Raw genomic sequence first — 25,275 nt, 5'->3', positions numbered from 1 at the left:
TGACTGCATACAAATCTGAATCTAGAAGTTTCGAACAGAAAGTCTGTGGCACAGTTAAAGGACAGTGGTGAGGCAGAGAAGAAGCACATTGCTCACTGACCCCTTTGGTTCAGAGGCTCTGCTGCCCACACAGCCTTGAGGAACAGACCTGTGCCAACAGTGCACCCCTCACCTGGCACACCTGATATCTCCTCTCACCTGGGGAACAATCCTTTCTGACCTGTCAGTTCTAAGGCTGCTGCACACTGTATTGTTGACTCTGGGAAAATCAGAACCGTGACCTTTTGTCAAACCTACTGTGCAAGCCTTGAGTTTAAAACACTACAGGCTGCTCCTTCCAAAACCTCTGTTTCCAAATGTAACTGTATTTTTCCAGCTCTGTGTTTGTTGGCAGAAGATAGACTATTAAAAATACTTTCATAAATCTGATGGATGTTTCAATATCTTAAAGAAAATGTCTTTTTTTTTCTTCGTATAAAGTCCAGATATTTACTGTTGAAGACAAGCTTTGCTGTCCTCATGACTTTCTAAAATACAGGGTATTTTACAGCAGAAAAAAGTTATTTATAAGCAAGTGCATGCAAGCAGTCCAGTCAGTCAGTGCATCTACAGATGTTGAAACTGTCAGGCATCCAAAAAAACCTCTTTTATTGGACAAAAAGCATGTTTCTCACAGGAAAAAAAAAGTATTTTCATTGCTGATATTACCATCAGGATCTTTTCAAACAGTTGTATCAATTTCTTTTGTATTCTGCTTAAAAGAAAAACTTTTCCACTGGAACAGACTTGATATAAGAAAATATAAGGAATGTGACCTAATAAGTTTACTTGGAACGGATGCTGTTACTGAAGATATTTATACATGAATAAGACTCTCAGTCCAGCAACAAGTTTCCTTTGATCCTACAGTGAAGTCAAATGCCATTTTGCAATGGAATTCTTTTGCAATGGAAAATACTATGAGGTGGCACATCTATCATCATGGCTCAAGGGCTGGAGCAAGAGAGAGCAGGAGAGGGTCTGTAGGAGGAAAGAGCTCTTGTTTATCCTCAAGTGTTAGCCAACCAAGGAGAAAAAGTTCATGATAAATTGCTGCTTTAAAACTGGAGGTTTTAAGCAAATCATGTCCTTCAAATGGTGTCGCTGTGACATCTGCCTACACAACCTTTCAAGATCATATCACCACTGACTGATGCCCATGCACAGCTCTGCTATCAGTTATTGACCATTCCCAGGGCTATTCTGTGGCTGTGAGTCAGCCCCTGCCATTAGGAAGCACACACAGCTTACATCACCCCAGGCTGCTCTCAGCAGAGCACTGGTGCTTCTGGGATGGCACCAGCAGCTCTGCACTTGATCACAGGAATTGCCTCACTCTTTCTAGCAAGTCCCACTTTGTCCCCTTGTTGGTCAGATAATGTCTCTATTCATAAAGAAAAATAAATCATATTACTGCATGTAGAAAAGGTAAACTGTCCATTCCTCAGTCCCTATTTCTTACCATCATGGTACAAAATAAACAGAGGATTTCTTACATTCAGTACTGTATGAAATATCCTCTTTCAGGAGCTGTAGGTTTCCTTGCAATTCTTTAAACCCCAGTTGAATTTTGCTGTAGCTGTCTATAACCCTACATGAAGAACATTATCCATGTCTTCATCCTATGAAACTCTTAAGTGGCGTCACACATCTGGTTCTCTTGCATCATCTTAAGGGTTGTTCTGGGTGGATTTCTCTTGTGCCACATGCAGTGTAGGTAGAAAGCTATCATGGCTCCTTTGGAACACAGTTGGGTCTGTGATTTAAGCTGGAAACTCTCCTTCATTTTTCTGTTAAAAGAATAAACTCCATCCATAACTAAGTACACTGCCAACACAATAGGCAAGAGGAATGTCACACTTGTATCTGGGCATGGATGCACAACTTGTAATTGCCCAAGAAAACACAAGCCCTATTCCCTACTTTCTAAAACCCCTTGGCATCTCTGAAGCCACAGAAACTGGTCAGATGATAAATCCTTCCCCTGTGGAGCTCTCCCATGCAGCACAGCCATGAGCAGCCAACTGTACTAGCATCAAGGCACTGGCAGTGCACGGGGGACAGAGCTAAATGCTGTTTGTGTTTCAGCAGAGCTTATCTTCGGGTTACTCCCAGTTGAGAGAAAACACACATTAGGACCAATATAAACTGGGACAGAATCCAGCATAACACTAGGTCAGGATCCAGAGCCACAGCTTTGTTGGAACCTACTGTGAACATTAACCAGGCCAGAACCTCTAGGCTACTATTCTGAGAAATACAAATTCAATAAAACTGACTATATAGTGATAATTCTGAACTCAGGGCAAATGTTATATAAAATACATTGTTAGGTAAGCCTGTAGAAAATCAGGAGCCTGATGAGTTACTCACAGAAAAATTATTTTTATGAAACAGGTACAAGCTTTGGGTTGACACCTGTTCTGAAATATTTGGTGGTTTGGACATCTGTGCTGTTAAAGCTGTACATGGAAAGGATGGAAAAGATTATATTTTTGAGGTAAGCAATCCCACTTCTTTCAATATATGTTTTGGTATATTGCAAACACCCAAGTAAAGAACATTTTGGATAGTTAGGCTTTGGCTTATTTGTGTTTCAGGACAAGCTGTGTATTTCTGAGTACCGTTGAAATCATAATACAAAGCCACACATCCAAATTAGTGGCAAGGTTTGCTGGAAAATGTAACCATATAGATGGTAATGTCTTTTAGTGTTTGAGGAAATGTACACAAACTGCAAAACAAAACCAAATGTGGATGTCACATTTTCCCAACCCTTATGATTTCTTTCCTGAGCAAGCCTACCAGTTTTTCCTGGAAGGTTTATAGATAGCATTATCCCAAGGGAACCCCAACAAAATTATACCTTTCCATGGCAAAGGAGATTAAGAATGAACTGGAAACAACTTTACTTTTTTTTCTAGCCTAAATATTACCCTGAAGATCTGAATTGTCATGAATCAGAAGTTTCTGCTGTAGGTAATTTTGAAAGGTGTAAGTTTTTAATTTACCTTAAGTTTATTCTGGAGAAATATCACTTTGGTTAGCCACAAAACAAGCTATCATCACTTGCCTATCACACCACTGAGCATTTCTTCAGCATCTTCCAGGTTCTTAGAATTTTGTTCAGGAGTTAGGCAAGGATCTGCAGAATCTCCCCACTCCAAAAGAAGCTGATAAAGCAAAAGTAAGAACATTTTTTCTAAACCATAAGAATAACCTGGAGATTATGGGGATTAACCCTTTCTAGTTATTTGTGTCCACTTATAACAGAAAAGCTTTGTAGAAGTGAAAACTTCTGTTTTGTCATAGTAAAACAGTTTTACGTATTTTGTTCTCTTCTAGTTTCACAGATCCAGTTATCACTATTGCAATTGCTATTCATTCCCAGATCAATCAATAGCACTTTCCAGGGCCAAGCAGCTCTCAGTGTTAAATAAACAGAATCAGTCACTGCCTCCGGGGAGACTGAGGAGGATTTCAAGACATCCTGTTTCCTTATCTACCTGGCCAAATCAGAACTTAATGTATCAAAACCCATTGTAGCCTGGAATTTAGGATTCCACACTGAACCTTCTCTGTTGCTCCTTCGTATAGTGCAGCCTTTCCCCTCCACTGCACCCCAAAGTTCCTGTCCAATCTGAGTGCTTGACCAAATGGCATCTGACTGAGATATAAAAGAGTGAAGAAAAGGTGTTTTCCTCTTTCTGCAGTCAGACTGCTCTGACCCCTGATGATACACTCTCGAGCAAATTCCTGAACACAGCATTTGTCATGTGTGTGGCTTCACAGCTTGGCTGTAGCCATGGTGTATCTCAAGCACATCTTCTTCCTAGGAAGGTGTTGATTCCTGCACATGTGAGCTCCTCTGCAGCAGTTGGGCTTTGGCAGCCTCCCTGTGCCATTTAAAGCATGGTAGGATACTTTGCAGCTCCTACAGCCTCCTAGAGCATGGGCCTCAGCCTTTTGCACACACCTCCATTTATCTAAACTCATTACATTTGAGATAGTTCATGTTGATTTGGCTGCCCTTGATACAATAAATTTCAACCTCACCATTTAAACTATAAAGAAATGTAGGTTATTTTCAGATATGATCTTATTTACATTATCTCACAGAATAGTAGTTAAAAACTGAAAGATTGCATGGAAAAAGATACAAAACAAGTAGGATTGCATTTAACAAGTCTGTTCTTGTAAGAACTAGAGATTTCACACATTGTCCATGTTGTTTCTTATATACTGTGGCTAAAGCTAGTCTGGGAAATGACTGGCATCAACTCACACTACTAAGTCTATGTTGTTTCTTATATACTGTGGCTAAAGCTAGTCTGAGAAATTACTGGCATCAACTCACACTACTAAGTCCGTCCTACTCATCTCTTTTATTCCCTATTTTCTTTTCATCCTGCTCTACCTGTACCAGTACAGAGTTGGACCATCCCTGCTTCCTGTGGAAGTGAAGGGTGTTGCCTTTATTGTAACAGCTGACACCTCTGTGGCATTCTTATATACTGTGGCTAAAGCTAGTCTGAGAAATTACTGGCATCAACTCACACTACTAAGTCCGTCCTACTCATCTCTTTTATTCCCTATTTTCTTTTCATCCTGCTCTACCTGTACCAGTACAGAGTTGGACCATCCCTGCTTCCTGTGGAAGTGAAGGGTGTTGCCTTTATTGTAACAGCTGACACCTCTGTGGCATTCCTCAGTTAGCAAGTTCCTGTCAAACTAAATGCTCTTCTTTTCTATTCACTGAACTTGACTGTGTCCACATTTTTGATATTTCACAGTATTTTTAGTTTCTGAGCCAAGCTAGCAAGCACCATCAGCCTCCAGTGATGCCAGACACACAGGCTAAGACCTGCAGCAGGCCTGGGAGGTCTGCTGGGTGGGAGAAGGGGGAGCAGCTTTTTTGAACATGAAATAGCCAGTGCAAATCTAGAATGGCCTGAGAGACTGCCTGACTTCCTGCTTCTGAACAAATCCCCTCATTTGCCATGCCAGACACAGCCATACTTTCTAACCCCCAGAATTCTAAGAACTGCAGGATGCATCAGGAGCTGGGTTTAGAGAGCATTTTAATTAGTGTACAGAATAGATGTTGCAATTAAAAAAAAGAGTGGCTAGAAGCATGGTAATTCTTGCTGTTGTACAGAATCAGCTGAATTGTTTGGAAGATGGCAATGCTCATCAGCAAGGATGTTTAGAATCTGTATAAGACATTGAAATGTAGAACTATTTGCAAAGTTCACATCCAACAGAACATCTGTAAAACTTATGATGGTTTGGTCCTAAAGAGCCAGCTTACATCAACAGTTATTACCCTGTAATTTGAACAGTCATTGCACCAGAATTCTGTGACACCATGAAGAGTAGAAGACTGTCTGCACCTTCTCCTTTTTGTGTCCTTTCAACATGGGAAAATGTGTTATTAAAGCCAGCAGAGCAATGACCATTCAGCAATAACCTGGAAAGGTTAGAGAACTAAGAGGCAAGAAAAAAAATTACAGATATTTAGTGACACTGAAGTATATTTTTAGACATTTAATATTTGCATACATAGACCTTTTATGAAATAAAGAAATGCACAGATCTTTGTTACTGTTAGCATCTTGCAGCTGCCTCCCTCATGAAATGTGCATATTCCTTTGACCAAGTAGGTCTCAATGTAATAAAAACCCAAGGCATTGCAGTGTAAGTACAGCCCCTCACAACATTTTATAGCTTTGGGTGGTACAATTTGGGTCCATTTTATAGATTTGGGTCACTTCCCCAGTGCTAGTTTGTGCATCAACATCTTCATCTTTCTATAGCCACCCTAAGATTTCTGGTCACTTGACCAAGCTGAAGCCAATAGTACTATTATTTCCCAAACATTCTGAAAAGGATATGTTTTTAGTGTACCATTCATCTTTCCACACTGCTCTAAATGCTACTCCCAGTTGAAAATTGAAGGATGTCCATTTGTGCCTTCTTGCTATGCAGTTGAGGGATACCTCATGCATCCCCAGGAAAAAAATCCAGACCAACTTGTTTGAAGACAGGAAGGATGAAATATTGAAGTCATAATATTTTCAAGCACAAAACAACCTCTGTTTTCCTGTGAAGCTTCAGGATCTCTACAGTTTTCAGATGGGGCCTGTAAGAGGTAACTTTGGCTTTTGAAAGAACACGGTTTTCTAAGTGTGGTTCCCTGGAAGAAAGTGCCTTCTCCAGGAAGACCCAATGATTCTTCTTCTCTGCTACTGCTGGACTCCAAGGAACTGTCTTTAAACACCTACAAGGAAGCAACAAAGCAATTAAGGAATCACCTGGCTAAATGGAGGGGCTGTCAGGCTGATCAGGAGAAGGGCCAAGTTATTATTCTGTGTAAGCCTTATCTGTTCATTTAGTGTCTATTCTTTTCCCCTCAATGGGAATACTCAGCTCCCAAGCATCACCATGCCAGAGACAAGCTGCAGAAACAACATTTTTAACACATCATTGCAACATGCAGCTATTGAACTGTCTCTCCAGTTCTTCCTAAGAAGACATCAAATTAAAGTCCATTAAACTTTTAACTTCTTAAATATAGGAAGGACTTCTAATCTTTCCCTTTTTAACATAGCACTCCTGTAGAAGAAGGAACAGATACTTAAGCATTTTTTATATTTCTGACTGCTGAATATTATCTTTCATGTTTCATTCTTGGGGAACCAAACCTCTGGAAATAAAACAACATCTCCTATCGTGGTAGGTAGTAAAGGAGAACCAATGTCAGAGAATCCTTCACAGTGGCCTCACAGGCAATCTCCCAAATTTGGCTCAGAATTGAATGGGTGAGTGGCTGCTGCAGGTGTCTTTTTTCTGCTTACTTAATTTTACCCTGAGCTGCATTAAAATTACCTTCCAAGTGCTTTGTAACCTAGAAAGATGCAAACCATTTGGATTCCAGAAAGAAAACTTTCAGCCACTGTGAAGCAGTATAAGAAATGAAGAAATAGTATTTGTGCCCAACTGTATGTGGAGCTGTGCTTTCTAGGAAGTGCTACAGGATTCAGTTTACAGCTCAGATTGAGCTGTGGCACTGGCTGAGGCACAATTTCATGAGCAGGAGCCCCTAATGCTCTCTGCCAAGTGCTCAGAAGCTAAGCTTTCCTCTTCCATCTTTCCACCCATTAAAGAATGCCCCCCGTTCAGCTGAGGAAGGGAACTAAATCCAGCTCTAATAGCTGATAAAATTGGAAGTCTCTCATAATTTACTGGTTGTCATTTATCTGGGACTATACGAAGTTTTGAGCATTTAGAAGCCTAAACCTACTCTTTTGGTGGTATAACTCAGTTGCAATACAGACCACATTCCTCTGTGAAAATTCCTGTTTCCAAAATAATGAGCCTTCCTACATTTCCTATTAGGGGTTAATATAACTTAATTATTCCTGATAGGACTTAATATAACTTAATAAGAAATGGCTAAGAAGATACAATTCTAGGAAAAAACAAGCTTTTAAATTAAGATTTTTGCATCAGTGCTGAATTCATTAATATATTCCTTCATATGTAGGCTTCATGTGACAGAAAATATCGGTTTATTGAATGGCCTTTTTTTATACATTTGGGAAGTAACAGATTTTATCCACTGAAATTTTCCAGACAGCATTCCAGAAATAATGACATCAGCTGTTCTAGTAGACAGAAAAGTAAATGAAGTGTATCTAGTGACACAGTTACTGAAGGGGCTGAATCTGTTTTGCTAGGACACTGGTTTTCATTTCAATGGAGCAAGATTTATCCTAAGGATAATTATTCACTAATATTTTTACACCTAATATTTGTTTATTGTACCTATTGTTGAAATACCTCTGTTTAGATTTTAAATTCACAGCAATAGCACTTCTTATTTGTGACTGCCTTAATGTTTTCTGCTGCAAGTAATGAACCACACTATTAATAGGGATATTAATCTGTTATTATTTCACAGGGAAATTCATGTGGTGTTAAATTAATTGTTAGTGTATAGACTGAAACAATCTCTTTCACATATTCTCTTTGAAGTGCTTCTATTTTTCTCAGATATATTAACTGCATTTTCTATACATTTTTACCCTTTTCTAATCTACCACCTTTGCATGAGTTCATAAGATACAAATTCAGCTTCATCCAGTGATTTTGATTGGCTGTAGAAATCATTTGCTTGGTTTGTTTTCATTCCAGATTAAGTCAAGACCATATAAATTTGTCTGTAGGCACTGGATCCTTCCTCTAGGAATGCGTGATGCACTTTCCCAGCTGTTCTTACTTTTCCTGCAGATGTTGTTACTCACCCACCACAGGAGGGACTGTAAAAGTTTCCTAGCAGTCACCACTATTTTCTGCTGTACAACCCCTTCTGACTTCTCAGGTGTGGTTGTGTTTCCAGAGACAAATTATCCCTGAGTCTGAGGGAAAGCCCTGAGATTACTTCATATCTGGTCACTCCCTCACTTCTCAGAAATCACACCATCTCTTCTTAGTCCCATTTAGTCTTAAATAACCTCCTCAAACTCTTAGTTTTTCTTTATGTCAATGACTTTTCCATACTTAGAACTCTTAAATTATAATCTGTATCAGCCTCTGCCTTTACAGTCAAAACTTTCAGCACTATTGGAGATATTCAGGTCCCACACAAGCAACCCCGAAAAATAACTCATGCCTGACGTGGCAGTATCACACAATCCAACTTCTCCTATTCACATCCCAAAGTCAAGGGTTTTTCCCAGTTCTCACACTCTCAAGCATGGACCTTCACAGTTACCCTCTGAATTACCCTGTGAATTTTCTCATAGTGAAATTAATTCCTCCTTCCTCTGCACTTAGCAATTATCCTACCTTCTCCTGGAATTCATAGGTCTTTTTCCATAGGAAATCCATATATCATTATCCTGTCAGGCTCCTTGGGCACTGCTGAGTGACAAGCCCTCTATCTGTTTCTGCATGGATTTCAGCATCCTGACAACCACCACTTTCTTCTACTGTATCCACAGTTCTTTACCTTTGCCCTTCATTTAACCTCCACAGCTCTGCCTTTCCCAGAACCATTTGGGCTGGGTCTTCAGAAAGCTCTGACCAAGACATCTTCAGTCTTTGGTGGTAAACATATGATGCAATAGAGCTGTGTCTGGGCAGTGGCAGTCAGAGGAGTTTCTCCCTCAAAGAAGATGACCCCTTTGCAATTACTGGTATCTTATAATTGCTCTGGCTCCTTTATTAATCCCATCCCATTTTCTCTCCTATTCATTAGGTAATCAGCATTTCTCTTCTCTTTCCTGTGTCTCAGTGTTGCAGCCCAAATTTCAGATATTTGCCTTAGCCACCCTAGCAGTGAAGGGCACAAAGTAAGGTTTTAAAGTAAAAGGTCCTGCACTGAAAGGTCAGTGTTTTGGCTCATCACAGAATTGTGCCCTTTATTAATCCCATCCCATTTTCTCTCCTATTCATTAGGTAATCAGCATTTCTCTTCTCTTTCCTGTGTCTCAGTGTTGCAGCCCAAATTTCAGATATTTGCCTTAGCCACCCTAGCAGTGAAGGGCACAAAGTAAGGTTTTAAAGTAAAAGGTCCTGCACTGAAAGGTCAGTGTTTTGGCTCATCACAGAATTGTGCTGAACATGCTAAAGTAAAAGGTCCTGCACTGAAAGGTTCATCACAGAATTGTGTTGACTTCAACATGCTGCTGTAGTTTCCATAACAACTGTCAATAGATATACACTCAGCTCCTGGGTGATAAGAGAAATTCAGCTCACAGAATTGGTTACTGAAATGCAAATAATTGAAAGTTAACAATTATATGAATGAAATGACTGTAATTCATAGTGACCCAAGTTTTTACTGGCATCTGCGAAAGGAACAGACTTGATTTTATAAACTACAGATGCTTTTTTTCTATAAAATCCTCTTCTTAGTGGGAAACCCCAATATTTTAAATAGCTGAACTATGTACTGAAATAAAAACTGGCTGGTTTTAAATGGTATTTAAAACTAGTACAGGCTGTAAATAGACTATTTATAAACAGGGTGCTTTGTGTATGTTTAAACTTTGTCAAGTCTTCTGAAGTGGGGGAAATGCCAGCATGACATTCCTGTTTTAAAAACTGTTAGTGCTATTCTTAATATACATTCAGATAAAATGTTACTGATTTCTTACAAAAGCCATTGATTATTTTATTAGGAAGGAAAATAGACTGCATTCTCTTAAAGAAATGAAAAAACTCCCCCACCAAAGCCCACCCTGTGAAGCATTGACCTTGATCTCAGCTGCTTTGCCAAAGAGTAGCAGAAGTTCTCTCTTAGTCAGCTTGACACCTGTCCCTCAGGGGCACAGCAGCACCAAGAGAGGGAAGCTCAGCCCCGTCCTGGCAGCCACAAGCAGTGCTGGCTGTGAATGCTGTGCTCAGGACACTCTAGCCATTCCCCCTCAGGACTGCAAGGAGTAAGAGCCCTTCAACCTCCTACCAGCTGGGACTGCTGCCCACCCACACAGCATCTCCAGGCCCATCAGTCACTAACTTGGACAGTCTCCTGCAACTGAACCACTCTTCAGCCTTGGAAATCTTTTACTCACTAAGCTGTTTAGTGATATTTCATTTGGGTTCAGTAGTTTTCCTGCTAATATGTTGCTTTACTTCTTATTCTGCCACTTTGGCTGCTCTATTTGTGCTTAGAGCTTACCATCACCCAGGACTGGGCATTGGACTCAGTGCGTGTTTGGTGGTAGGTTCAGCATATCTTTGGCCAGCAATATTTGTTCCAGTGTGGCAATGAACAAAAGGATTTTAAAACGTTGACAGCTGTCGAAGTGACAGTGATTGGCAAGGGCAAATGGCTCTGGTTTATAATGCCGAATGTGTTTGAAACTGCCTTGATATGGAACTATGGTAGCTGTGCTTCAAAATCCTGTCTTCAGGGAGTGTAAGATCTTCTCTACTGAAGTGGACATGAAGACTTGAGCAACACCTCAAAGCTTCTTATTTTAACCTTAGCCACACTTTTCCCACATGCTCTGCTAAACACCATGGCAATATCTCCTAAAGAATGTTTGTGCATAAACTTGCAGTTGTAGTAGTGCTTAAAACCCAAAATTCAGTTCAAATTCAGTCCAAATTAAGGTTCTTCAGATCTTAATCCTGTCTAATCCTTTGACAGGACCTTATTTTAGGCAATTTATTTCACAGTCATTCCAACTAATTGTTTTAATGTAGGCAGATGGTAAACAAAGTGAGGTTTTCTTCACACATTTGTGAAACATCTAACTGATGTTGAGTAAGAGGGGGGTTAACATACACCTGGTAGTGCATGTTTTCAAAAATAGCTGTCATTAAATCCTGCCTTCAAGGGGGACAGATTTCTAGGCTGCAGTCCCTCTATGAAAATCTTGTAGTAGTTTGCAGTGGACAACCAAACACCCAATGCCATCAAGATATTCTGTATTCAGTCATTGTTAACACTTAACAGTCCTGGCCAAAGTCTCTGGCACATATAGCTGCCTCCTCCCCCAGCCATGGTGCATATTACTCTTGCAAGAAACAGTTCATGATACAATGAAGTGGCTCTTTAAGCATTATGACAATTTTAATAGAGTAACTGAGGAGAAATTACTATTAAAGTCAATCCACAAAGATTTGTGTTTCAAGAGCCACACAACCTGCAAGGCTACATTTTATCCCTTCAGAAATATCAACTCTTACTGATTCAATGCTTTTCTCTCAATTGAGTAAAACCATTGAGTATGTTCCACTTTAAACTATGATTGTTAAAATTTATGGTAACTTCTACAGAAACTTTTGGTGTTATTACAAAGCATTTCTTCACTGTTGCTGATGTGGCCCTCGAGTGGAAAAGCATTCATTCAGTTTTCAGGAAGCATTCATTCTGGAGTTCAATTATTATTAAATTGTTTACTTTGGGGTTATTTTAAAGCCTTTTGGCTGTGAGGAAACTCAGAGGAGACATCCTAGATCTGAAAATCCTGGAACGAGTGCTGCCAGCATTTTGTTTGCCAATACACAATGCCAGTGTCTCTTGTAAGTGAACAAACAGAAAAATCATGTACATGAGTTTGGACTTCAGTCCCATTATTTGAACAAAGTAGTCTTTGTCACTCAGGAAGAATTTCTATAGTACTCACCATACTTTGAAAACCTCAGGGTTAGGTCACATTATTTACAATGCAGCTCATTGCCAACTACGTGTAAGGTGTGAGATTATATTCCAGTGTTGTAATGAACATGCATGTTCTTTTCAGTCCAAATGTCTCTTTAAATACCCAATTTGTGTGTCTAATTCCTAGAAGCACTTGAATATCTAAAAGAAGGAAGAGAAAATTGTGCTCTTTGTTGAAAAAGGAGATGTTCAGTGCAGGTTAATGGATTGAGAAGAGTCTAGTTGTCCCCACTATATCCTTCCCAGCTCAGGAGGGATCCATACCATAGAAATGCATTCATGCTCTTCATGATCCCTGTGACACCCCTACAGAAAACCAAATTCTTTCACCTTCTAAATATTTGCAGAATCAGGTCTTATCCCAAAATTTCAGTACTTCCCTTCAACTACACAAGCTGGGTAACCAAAAAAATTTGCTGAAGACAACAGCCTGCAGCAGAATGCCCATCTGCAGAGATGGGAACCAACCTCTAGCTCTGCCTCCCAGAGGTCTCCTAGGTCTTCTACTGGACATTAAATAGGAGTCCTCCAGCACTTTTCTGACTCCTGAACCTTTCCAGTCTGGTTCCATTTACCTGCAATAAAGAAGGAACCTCAGCAGCCAAAGAGATACATGAAGGTTCACTTTTGAAAGTACTAAAACACCCTCATAAAACTCACTGATCTTCCTGCAGTTGTACAAAACTCATGAGCATCCCTTACTAATGATTCCTTCATTCTTCACCAACCATCACCTTCTCTTTTACCAGCACAAGGCAGTATTGTGTCTGCTCCAGGATTTGCCTACACTAGTGAGAAATCTTGTGAGATGTGGCAGCTTTTCACAGATTGAAAGCCAGAGGGACAAAACTCAGTGTGTACAAAGACTCTCACTGGATCAGATACAGTGACAGCCATACAGGATATTGCTGCTAATGTTTTTTTATTTATGTGTAATTAAAAATATATAATTATAATATAAATTATTAATAGAGTAGTTTATATTGCTGGCCTTGGTCCCTGGTGATCCACCAGAGCACAGGGCTGCAGGTGACATGCCTTCACCTGCTGCTGAATAGCCTTGATGCACATCAAAAAGGAAAGCAGCTTCTCAAAAGTGAATCAAATCCCATTGTTGTTGAAATAAGATTGTCTAGTGCCATGATGAATACTAGCTGAGGTTATTCTGTTGTGCTTTTATTTCCTCTGAAACGAACACAGATGTGCCCAAAGTAGGTGCACTGGAGAAATAACAAATATTCTGGAGAAACAACAAATGCTTGTAACCCACTGAAGTGATGGGATTTGTGTTAGTTTTATTCATCAGAATACCTGCATTAAATAACCACTGAACACTATTAACCTGTCACATTTACAATGGAAATGTGCACATTTTTATTTGCCTCTCTGGTATCCTGTTTGCTTTATAGAAATTCTTGTTTTGTCTCTGCAGCAGCTGCACTGCAGCCACACTACTGTCTGAAAAAGCATGTTAATAGCAATAAAGTCTTATTTAAAAATTTACATTAATCAATAAGGATCTGGCTTTCCCTATCAAAATCCCACAAATATCTAGGAAGCTGAAGTTTGAAATTGCATTTCCATGTTCTAATTCAGCTCATGAACATGGTATGAGCCACAGAAGCACGAGAGAGAGAACACTTTCAGAAATGTAGCTGAGAGAAGTGCAGACAAGTACTTTAGATTTTCAGCAGGTCACTGAATATCCTGAGAAGTCTCATTTGCCTTATCTGCTCTGTGCTTCCCACTGGAGTCCTGCTCCCTAGAGAGTGTATGCCCAAGTGTCCATACTGAACCTGTGTTTTGCTTGAAGTTTGGAAGTTGCTGTTCTCGTGCTCTGCTAACCCATGTCCTTTCTGATATAACATATCCATTTCTACAGCTCTTGTTCGACTTTTGCTACAAACAAGCACGTAAACAGATGACCTGACATTATACATGGATGTGGAAGAAGTTTCCTTTGTGCCACCTCAGTAGCTGATGTACTGTTTCATTTTGCAGGTCATGGACTGTGCAATGCCTCTGATTGGGGAGCACCAGGCCGAAGACAGGCAACACATAACTGAACTAGTCGTAAGCAAAATGAACCAAATGTTGTCCAAAACTCCTATTCCATCTCCTCAGAGACCCACTGCCACTCAGCAGCCTCAGGTAGGAAACTTTTCACTTTACAACAGAGCAACTAGTTCTATCATTTTAAGCTCAAAATTTTCCTCAAAGAATTTGGCTGGAAAACTATGCAGACACCTGGAACTACAGGGATTCAGGAACTTATCAACATGTTTTATCAGCTCGTCATATTTAAATGAGCTTGTGTTCAGATAGAATCAAGAAGTGCAAGTGTTGGTGTGTTTCTACAAGGAAATGCTGACTGTGGAGTCAGTGAATTACCAGACTTTGTGCTGTTTCCTTTCAGTTACATCTGTGTAAAACACCAGGGAAATCCTATGAAGCACTGTCATAGACAATCTTTCTGAGGATGTCAGAAAGAATACTGACACTAATTCTTGTTGTGCTTGTGAGAAATTACTTACATTACAATATTTTTTAATGTGTTGCAGTTTACAAAAATACTTTACAAATCTAGGAACACCTGAAATATGTTTAGCATACTAGAGAACATGTGCCAAAGGTTGCAAATAGGTGCATTTCACCTATTTTATCTTGCATGGCCTGACAGTTAAAGTGTGGAGATGCAGAATTCTCTACCTGGCCTTGCTGCCTGCTGGCTTTCAGACTTTGGGCATCATCTTTGTGTTTCCATTTCCATGCTTACAAAAAGTGAAGTTTATTTTACCAATCCTTTAAATAACTTCAGGGATGGTGGCATTTTTTTAAGAGGCTCTGAGAACATAAAATTTTGCCTTTGCATTGGAGAGATGTGGATTTGATGGGTGGACTGTTAGATGGATAAGGAATTAGCCATATGTCTGCATTCAGTGGTGTCCCTAAGGGTCTGCACTGTTTAATGTCTTCATTAGTGACATCCATAGTGGCAGTGAGTGCTCCCTCAGCATGTTTGCAGATGACACCAAGCTGAGTGGTGCAATCCGAGTGCTAGAGGGAAGGAATACCAGCCAGAGCAACCTGGATGGCACTGGAGTCCTGGCAGTTCCCCATTATCAGTATAGACTGGGTGATGAATTCATGAAAGCAGCCCTGCCAAGAGGACTTGGGGACACTAGTGGATGGAAAATTCACAATAAAGCACTTGCAGCCCAGAAAGCCAAGTGTATCCTGGGCTGCATCAAAAGAGGTGTGACTAGCAGGTTGAGAGAAGTGATTCTCCCCCTCTATTCTGCTCTGCTACCACCTGGAGTACTGCATCCAGCTCTGGGATCCCAAACAGAAGGACATGGACCTGGTAGAGCCAGTCCAGAGGAGGTGCATGAAAATTCTCTGAGGGCTGGAGCACCTCTGCTATGGAGATAGGCTCGGAGAGTTGGGGCTGCTCAGCCTGGAGAGGAGAAGGCTCCAGGGAAACACTGTTGTGGCCTTTTAGTACTTAAAAGGGACTTGTAAGAAAGATAAAGACTTTTTACCAAGGCTGGGTGACAGGGTAATGGTTTTGAACTACAGAGGGTACCTTTAGATTGGCTATAAGGAAGAAATTCTTTATGATGGGGTGGTAAGAAACTGGAACAGGTTGTACCTGTGGATCCAACACAATAAAATACACTCTGTACCAGCACAGCTCCACAGTGATCAGCTAAGCAACCAAATAAGCCAAACTGTAATACAGGAATTACCAAGCCTAAATCAAGGATCTATTTTTACTTCCAGTAGGCTCCACACCAGGTAAACAATTTGAAAACAATTTTGTGGCATACCTCAGACAGACTAGTTCTTGAGGCAGAATGACTAATTTGTTCTTCAAATATATCATCATGCTTTAAGATACAAAAATACACCATCCCACATAAAAAAGTGGTGTGGCTTCTATTTATATTACAGCCACTTGAAACTAAGCACAAAATTGTTTCAACCACAGAACCACATACAATGGAGAAGTTTCCATCCATCATGACTCAAGTCCATTGTAAAGGGCACTGAAAAAGAAAGACAAGGAGGGGAAAAAATAAATCACCTTATGCCAAAATAATTTCTTTTAGGACTAGTAAATTATCCATATACTAAAATGAAGCAAAGAGTCAAATTTAGACTTGCCCAGTCAATACAAGTCAAGATAAATCAAAATGTAAAACAGTAATAGACATTACTGTAACATTAATGGATTCACATATGATATTTCACATTTTGGGGGAAAAATGTAAGGTCTTGGGTAGGCATGATGTTCTGGATCTCAGAGACGACAAGGCAGGAGGAATGTTTATGGTTACTGGTGTCATCCAACAAAACTGGCTATTTGTTATATGTAAAGTATTCACTCATTTCCAAAGAAAAGCTGCCTAAGTCCTGAATGAAATAAGGCACAAGGAACATTTTTAGAAGGTTCCTAAATTCCTCAGTCATTGCTGTCACTCAGCATGTCCATGAAAAGAGTTTGTTTCCTCTGAAACAGAAAAGTTTTGAATGAATCCAGAGACAATATTCTGGCTAGCTGATGGACTTCTAGTAGGGTTCTACTTAGTTTTGGTTATTACTGAAAGATTTGTCTTTGCTAAAGGCAAGAGGATGTTATTCAACGTTAATCTCCTTTTCCTTATCCTATCCTTAAATGACAGATTGCAGTTGACCAAACCCAGAGATATCCCTTCAGAATGCTTGCAAGACCTGTTAGTTTTTCTCTCAGTTAATCAGACTCTGCTTCCTTAAAACTGGCCTTGTTATATGATCCACCAGTTTAGGACAGGCAAAGGGGATCTGAATTTCTACTGAAGATTCCATTTGCAAATACCTATATATCTTCCCAGCTCTATCATATTTCATAGATATCTCCTCATGCATAGTTAATTTTTAGCTGGGTTGTTTTGCTAAGAATAGAATCAGTCTGTTAAAACAAGCTGCCCCTTTCATCTTTGAACAGTCTTCTCCTTCTCTAAACTGAGATACTGTTTCCTAATCTTGAGCAACACAAACCATTTGTTTGCAGGGCAGGGGGACACTGCCCATTTCCACAGGTCACATAATATGCAAAAACCAGTAATGTACCCCAAATCAGCTCTGTGCATGTGTACGTGTGGTCTTAGAAACCAAACTAATACAGACAGCAAAGAGTAATTGGTGTGTTTTGCTACTTCTGCTTTTAAGCAAACAGTCTATGGTCAATAGTACAGCTACAGGTGTGCCATGCTTTGAATTCCCTTATTGTCTGTGTGGGGTTTTAAAAATGTTCTATAATCTGCTCACTCCTGTAGCATTGGGTGCACTGGACATAAAAGCCTATGTCAATTTATAAATGCCCACAACGGTCAGGACTATTCCAATTAACCATCCATCAGAAAACAACTCCATGATTAGGAAAATAAGCCTTTGTTTAGCACTACACAGCCAAGTCTTGGTGCAAATGATTGGCCTTGCCATGTGTTCTGGGGGCTGAAAAAGTTCTCCCTGTCAGAGTGCCAAAAGGAGAACATTCCAAAGGCAAATCTCAGAGGGGCAGATCCTGTCATTCTTAATCCATTAAACCTATAATCTGAGATTGCAGATATATGGAGAGTTTTGGATATGTTTTGTACGTTACATGTTTGTTTATCTCTAAACACTAGCCCAGGCTCTGTAGCAGGTTCCAGTGGTGCACAGAGGGCAGAGAAGCTGTTCAGGAGAGCTCAGTGTCAGCTCTGTGTCACTCCTTATGCTGTCCAACTGCCTACAGCCAACACAGTCTCCTGCCTTTCCCCTGTGGGCCCAGGCTGCAGCTCAGTGTACACCTCTGACAGCATGACTGTATTGGGATAGCGAGTATTCCTGCTTACAGGATTCAAACCTTGCCAGTTTTGCTCTTATCAGGTACTTTGAGTCTTCCCACTACAAAAAAATACCCCACATGAGTCCTTGAACTCAGAGCAGTTCTATTAAAACTAATGATGGTCAAAAATATCTTTCAAAAATGAAGTTGTTTTTGTTAATTTAACACAATGACAGCTTGTTTTTCAACCATGCTGAAAATACGTAATAGAACTTGATCTAGGAATATGATTTTCAAAGCTTTCCATGAACCAAACCTGCTCTGCTTGCAGGCAATAAAATGATGGAAATCTACATTTCCACCTTTTGTAATCTCTCAGAATACTTTTGACAGATCTTTAGAGAAGCCTTTCCCAAACCTTTCCTAAAAACCAAGCCAGTAGGTTGAAGTAGCCAGTAAATTCTCTTACCAGTGGAAGCACTTAGCTCTGCTCCATCTGTTGATAGGAAAGACCACTGCCAAAACCTCTGCTGGATTTGAGCAACAGGTGGTTGCTCAGTGCTGTCTGGTTTGTGCTTGTTTCTGTAGCATCATTTGCATATAAAACAATAATGGTAAAGCATCTTCTCAAAGCTGTGTATCAAGTTATGAGACAAATTGTGCTGAAGTCAGTTCTGCAGAGAATATTATATTGTCCATGAGTATTACCATAAAATGCAAATGTTTATGGTCATGTTAGCAGTTCAAACTAAGGAAAATCCTATTAGGAAAATGTTAATTCCATCCAGCTCTGTAGAGAACATGCTGCATTATCCACAAAAGAACAAGGAATTTATTATCCTTAATGGAAGGAAGAAATTGTTGCTCCAGAGACACAATATCCATAATGACATGGCATCACTAAGAGGACAGCATTCCCAGCTATATCCTGGCTCTGCTTGGTTCAAAAGGAAGGAGCAGCACAGGGGTAATAAACCAATAACAAAACCAATTCATTCTTCATTCACTGACCCCTTATATCATGTGGCTGGAGCCAAGCAGTCTTATCCTATTCTATTTTCCTATGTTCAGAGTTTATATCATGTGGCTGGAGCCAAGCAGTTTTATCCTATTCTATTCTCCTATGTTCAGAGAGAAAATTGAACCAAATGTGAACACAGTGTAAATAACAAAAGATATTAATTCCAGAGAGAAAAGCAAGCCATTAGCAAACACCCTATTCTTGGGCTTCATAGAAGTAGTCACAGTTCTATTACCTTCCATCTATTGGATTTAGGGCCTTTTTAAAGCTAACTACTTATGATGAGCAGCAATTTGTTTCAAATCACTGAAGCTTTTATGATGACCAGAAAATGGTTATTTGGTTTGATCTTAACAGAAGGGGAACACATTTAATTGGGAGGGATCCCATCTTGGAGTGATATGGAAATGTGGGATTCAGCATTAGTCTGCTTATTAGAAGTAACCTTCCCTGCACTAAATTTGAGGTGTAGGCCTTACCTCTAAGCTATCTCCTGCTTTGCACAGTCCCATAGAGGTTCACCTGAATTATAACCATTGACTAGGAGAAGAGGACCAGGGTCATAACTTTGCAGGTTTGCTGCAGCTTTGTATTGTCCTTCAGCCTCTAACATTAAATCCTGCATTAGCCAGGCCATGTCTATCCCACCAAATTATGTCACCACCAGGAATTATCTTTCTGTCACAGTCCCTTACTTGCAGAAACATATTTTTCTTCCTTAAGTCTGGAAAGAAAGACTGCCTAACAAATAAACAAATTAAAAGACCATAGTAAATTATTCTGCATGGGTGAGGGTAAATAGAGGGTTTCACTATTAGTATCTGAGTCCCGCTGAACTCTGCAAAGCAAATCACTCCCTGGTGCAATTAGATCTATTCTAGCAGACAGCAGGAGTGATTTAAGATCAGTTTGCCTTAAGAAGGTTGTTGAATGATCTAATGACCCCAAACCCCATACATGCTGTATTTCTTTTTCCTGGGAAGAGATTTAAATGGGGGATAAATAGCAGCTGTGGCATCATGTGACCATAAAGCTGATAATCTCAGGTTTATGGAATAGCATCTTAAGTATACTCAAGACATTAGCCTGACTTTTACCTTGCTCTGGGCAAGGGAGCACAGAGATCCTGAAGAGTCTGCACAGGGTTTTACTATATCCCTCTACAATTGTTTACCTTTCCATACTCTCCCATCAGGTTACTCTTATAAACAGAGCAGTACAGCAATAGACAAGTGGTATATCTGTGCAGAGACTATTTAAGCATCTTCTGCAGTGCACAGGAGCAATCAATAAGGTTTTCTCTGTTCTTTGTTTACCTCAGAACATCTGTAGGCACTTTGACAGCCATCAATGCCTACAAACAACACTTAAGTAGTTCTTTATCACTTACAGTCCATTTGCATAAAATTTCTCTGAGTTCCTAGTCCCTAGTAAGCAAATAACGTTCATACTAAAATGCTTACTGTGTTATTGTTATGACTTACAGGAAAATCAGGCAGCAGCAAGATGCCTTCCTAAATAGGTTGGTAGAGACTCTAAAGCACTGGCATCAAAACACATAATTAACAATGAAGAATATTGTTGGGACATATAAATCACAGACCATGAAGCACAATACCTTCCAAAGGCTATTCAAACCAAAAGCCATTGTTAAAGCTGCCATGCTCACCCGATTTTTGCAGTGTTGAAGGCACTGACCTCGACACTGCAGTGTTTTGGTTATTTGCATCCCAGCGACATCTTGTGGCTTCTCTTGTGGGAGAAATGATTTGGGAGTTAGCTATTTATTCCTACAACATATTACAGCCTGTTACAGAAGCTGCATCACCTGAAACTAGAATTTGGCTACATATTGTACAAATAATAAATGCTCCCTATTCAAAAACTTCTCAAAATACTGTTGTCATGTATTTGTTTCGTTTATTTTCATTATTTTAATATGGAATCTATTTTGATATGCTACCTGAATGTGCATGGGTATAGATAAGTGTATACATACATGCACACACAATGTTTATCTGTGTATATTTGGAAAAGAAGATGCTTATTTTAATCCAAGGGGTTTTAAGCTCTTAGATATTTTATTTTGTGAAAATATAAGAAAAACAGCTGTTGCTCATTTAGATCCTAATATAAATGTATGGAATGACAAAAAGCAGAACAAAAACCAAGCACCTGTGGAGCCTGAACTGACCACATCCTGCAACATTTGAGGCAAACTTCACCCCAGCAGAACACACAACAGTCAAGTTTATTCATCACAAGTATAAAATCATAGCTGCTTTTTTTTTTCTACACCAAGACTGTTTTGTCCATGCTTGAATCCAACCCCTGTTCAGGGCAGGTACTGTGTTCTGCACATAAGGGACACAGGTCACACCAGAGACAGCACTCACACTTCAGCTCTGCATGAAGGATATCTGTGTATTTAAAACAGTCACTATTCCATGACAGAAAGTTTGATTTCTCTGAAGCATTTAAACTTGACATTCAGGTATTGTACTATATTAAAAACGAAGTTCGTGCAGTAAAATAAATCCTAAGATTTTTAATATTGACAGGAATTAAAACCAGTGGGACACCACATGCAAATGTTGAGCAGAGAGTTTACCAAGAGATTGGTTTGAAAGTGAAGAGAACCTATTGTAAAACACTTCCTGAGCTCCTGTACCAGTAGATGGAGTGATAGCTAAGGGAGGAAATGTATGTATTGCTCAGTTCTGTTGCTTATTGAGTCTCCCTCTGAACAGAAGTCACAGGTAAATAGCTGCCTGGGAATGTGCCAGTGAGAAAACTTTCCAGAAATGCTTTTGGTTGTTAGCTGTGAATGCAGCCACCCAATGGGGATGATGAAATCAAACCACTGATAGCTCCTTATCTCGCTAAGCTTGGTTGACAGTGCCCTTTTTGAAGGGATCAGATGACCTTTAGACTGTAAGATTTTATACTAAGGGGCATATATTAAAGATCTAGGATTATTTGGTCAAAATTTCTACTGACATCCACAGAAATTTGTCCAAATGAAGTAAAGCGTTCTGGATGTGGCCTGATATATGTTTTAAAATTTCTGAATAGTCTACATTGATAGCTTAGCATCAGCATTATACCTGGAAAAACACACGATCCCTGTGGACGAAGCTTGGTAAGAGAAGGAGTTGCTCACAAAAGTACTCATGAGAAAGAAGGCCAAAGGAAAATTGCCCCCCAGGCAACCTGACAGTCAAACTTCAGGCCCAGGAGGACTAGGATGACTTCAGTTGTCTGTAGGATATGGTGCTTTACCCTTAACACTGATTTTATAATGCAGAAGCCAAGTGCTAGTCCAAACTGAGAAATGGAACAAATATTACCAGTCCATAGATATGATTCTGCATTTATTTTAAATACAATAGCAATGCTCTTCTATTTTTGTCTCTATTCACACAACAGAGGGATGCTTTTGTTAATTTTTTAATTATCTTCTGCCAGATGATCTTCTGATCATCTTACAGTCTGCCAAGGGGATTGGGAATTCTGAAACTGAATGGTCACTCCCCTCAGGAGGAAAGCAAAGGTTTGGGTGTTAAGCAATTAAACCCAACAACTATGGAGCAGCCTGTGTGTTCTGAGTAGACTTCTGTGAGAAATAGGTTTTCTGTCCCACAGGCATTTTTTTGGAAACTTCAAAAATTGTCCTCATTCCATTATAGAGCAAACCCCAGCCTTTGCCAAATTCAAACAAGGAAAGCAGTAATCCTGTCATTACAGAACAGGCAATAGCTGCCACATACACAAACACAACAGGAGAGTCCAAGTTAGATCTCGCTGTTTTGTCTTAGTGCTGACATTACTATCATATCCTTTGATTTTTTTATTTTCTCTTATTTTTGATCTATTTTTACTCTCTGATTTCGTTTGTTTAAGCTGAACTTAATAGAAATCTCTTTTTTTTGGAGCCTTTTCCTTGGTCTCCCTTCCTTTCCCCACTGTGGTGGGTGTTTCCTCTCTACTCTTTTTTGTTATTATTCCCTGTCTCCACTTAACTTTTTTGTTGGATTTCTCTGACCTTTAAATCATAACCTGTTAAGCAAAGCTGTTTGGCTTTACTCCATGTTTAACTTACAAGGATTCTGCCCCTCTCCCCAGCAATCATTGCACAGTTTATTTTGAATAAGGACCATGTGCTAAATATGTGTCAAAATTTTTGAACAAGGGTAAGTACCAAGAGAAATTATGGAAGAATCCAAACCAGAGCAGCTCATTTTCAAATATTCTTGATTCATCCATAGAAAAAAAAAATAAGCAACACACTGCCAATGCTGGAATCTGATGATGGATCAGGGTTCCATCTGTCTAGCTGCCAGGGGAGCAAGCTTGTCTTCAGCTGCTTAGATATCCTCCTCTAGTGTCTCTCAGCTTCTAGGAGAGCCTCACGAAGCTGGCAGAGTTCAGGGCAGCCACCAGTACCTCCTGTGTGTGGCTGTGGACTTGTGCTGCCCCGTGAGGAGCAAGAAAAGAAGCACACACCCATGGGTGGTTGTTATGCTCTGTTCATACCAGAGTTCTGAATTTCACTTCTGTTTGGGTGAGCCCAATTGTTTCACCCAGTGCACTACCTCTTTTCCATGCCTCTTCCCACTCCACTCCTCTGTGAGCCTGACACAGCACTAATTAGAAGCGTGGGGTGTATGAGACTGGACTGGAGTTAGCTCCAACATCTTTTTTTCAGGCTTTTGTTTCAAAGCATAAACTTCAATTCTGAATGGATCCAGTAAAGAAGGATCTTTGTGGTTCAAGACGAAGTTCTGCAGATCTTAAGCTCTCCCCCTTCATGTAAGGATCACTTGCCATCCCTTATTTAAAAAGAGTAATAATAATAACCTACTTTCTTTATTTTTTTAAGACTGGAGGAGCAGATACAGCATAGCATCAGCCAGGGCCAAGGTTCAGGGGTCAAAACTTTCCTTACAACTTCAAACAGCAGCACAGGATTTGACACTATGAAGCCCCAAGGAGTACCTTATCCACTGTGTATATAGAGATACCTGTGTACACTGAGAAAGGTGTGAGGAAATTTAACTCACCAGTAACTAGATGGTCTCGATCCCTTGTACCACTTTCCATTGCCTGCCTGTCTGCCCTGGAGCTCTTTGCCTGGATGTGCAGCACACGCAGTGAAGTCTCTGCACACGGGGGAGCTCTCTCCTATCACATACTCCACATTCCTTCCTTGTCTGTAGGGACCAATTTTTTTTACCGGAAAGAGCTGCCTGAAAGCTGCTGTGCAACTGCATGTTTTGAATGTTCCCTGGTCAAAAATCAGAAGTGGAAATCTGTTTCTTCAAGCAAGAGCTGCAATAAAAGAGCTGCATCCTGGTCCATTAGAATTGTTGACTGGCTGTGGAAGGAGACCAGCAAGCTGCAACAAGCCATGCTGCTTCAGGAATTCTTTATCCCTAACATGTTGACATCCTGCTTTTTCTCTAGAAACCTCACCTCTGTAGGGAGGGTGGGAGTATTTTCCTTCAGCAGAATAATAGAAAACAGGGCTGGAATGGACAATGGGAGATCAGCTGTTTCAGGATCTCAGGGAAAATTCTGGAGCATACGTGTTAACTGCAGCAGGTCCCTACTAGGGTACTCACCTTCCCTGGGCAACCTGGACTAGGGGGAGGTGTCCCTGCCCATGGCATGGGATTGGAAACAGATGATCTTTAAGGTCACTTCCAACCCAGACCATTCTATGATGCTGTGATTTTTAAGACTGTGTGTAAAAATATTCAAGAAGGAAACGATTGTCTAGGAAGTAACTAGTTACCTAGCAACTGGAAACACAGTTTATAAAATCCAAGTTAAATACCTTTTGATGTTTAAAAAGAAAGCTCTTTTCAGTGCATTTTGTAAATACTATTCCAGGTAGAAGGTGTGCTGTATAGTTTGTTTTCTGCTCTTAGCAGGCATTTTATAACCCCCATTTTTAAAAAGGGGAAAACATGAGGAGCTAGAGACTGGTTACTGTCAGTGATCAGCAAGATCAAGGAGCAGATTCTCCTGGAAACTTTGCTAGGGCACATGGAAAGCAAAGAGGTGATTGGTAACAGCCAACATGGATTTACAAAGGGCAAACCATGTCTAACAAATTTGGTGACCTTCAATGCCATGGCTACAGCATTGGTGGATGGGGCAGAGCAACTGACATTGTCTGCCTGGACTTCTGCAAAGCATTTGACACTGTACCACATGACATCT

At 40.1% G+C, this 25,275-nt stretch overlaps 1 protein-coding gene across 1 annotated transcript in view; it reads left to right on the top strand.

Annotated features, from left to right (window-relative positions):
- Positions 1–25,275, top strand: part of LOC103804280 (synapsin-2-like) — a 51,344-nt gene that overhangs the window by 12,385 nt on the left and 13,684 nt on the right. The window contains exons 5-6 of the mRNA XM_009076883.1: positions 2,437–2,539; positions 14,219–14,368. Coding sequence (XP_009075131.1) covers positions 2,437–2,539; positions 14,219–14,368 — 253 coding nt within the window. The remainder of the gene's footprint in view (positions 1–2,436; positions 2,540–14,218; positions 14,369–25,275) is intronic.

The sequence above is a fragment of the Acanthisitta chloris genome, unplaced genomic scaffold (genome assembly GCF_000695815.1).
Source record: "Acanthisitta chloris isolate BGI_N310 unplaced genomic scaffold, ASM69581v1 scaffold776, whole genome shotgun sequence".
Classification (NCBI taxonomy): domain Eukaryota; kingdom Metazoa; phylum Chordata; class Aves; order Passeriformes; family Acanthisittidae; genus Acanthisitta; species Acanthisitta chloris.
This window is presented reverse-complemented; position numbering and strand designations above follow the sequence as displayed.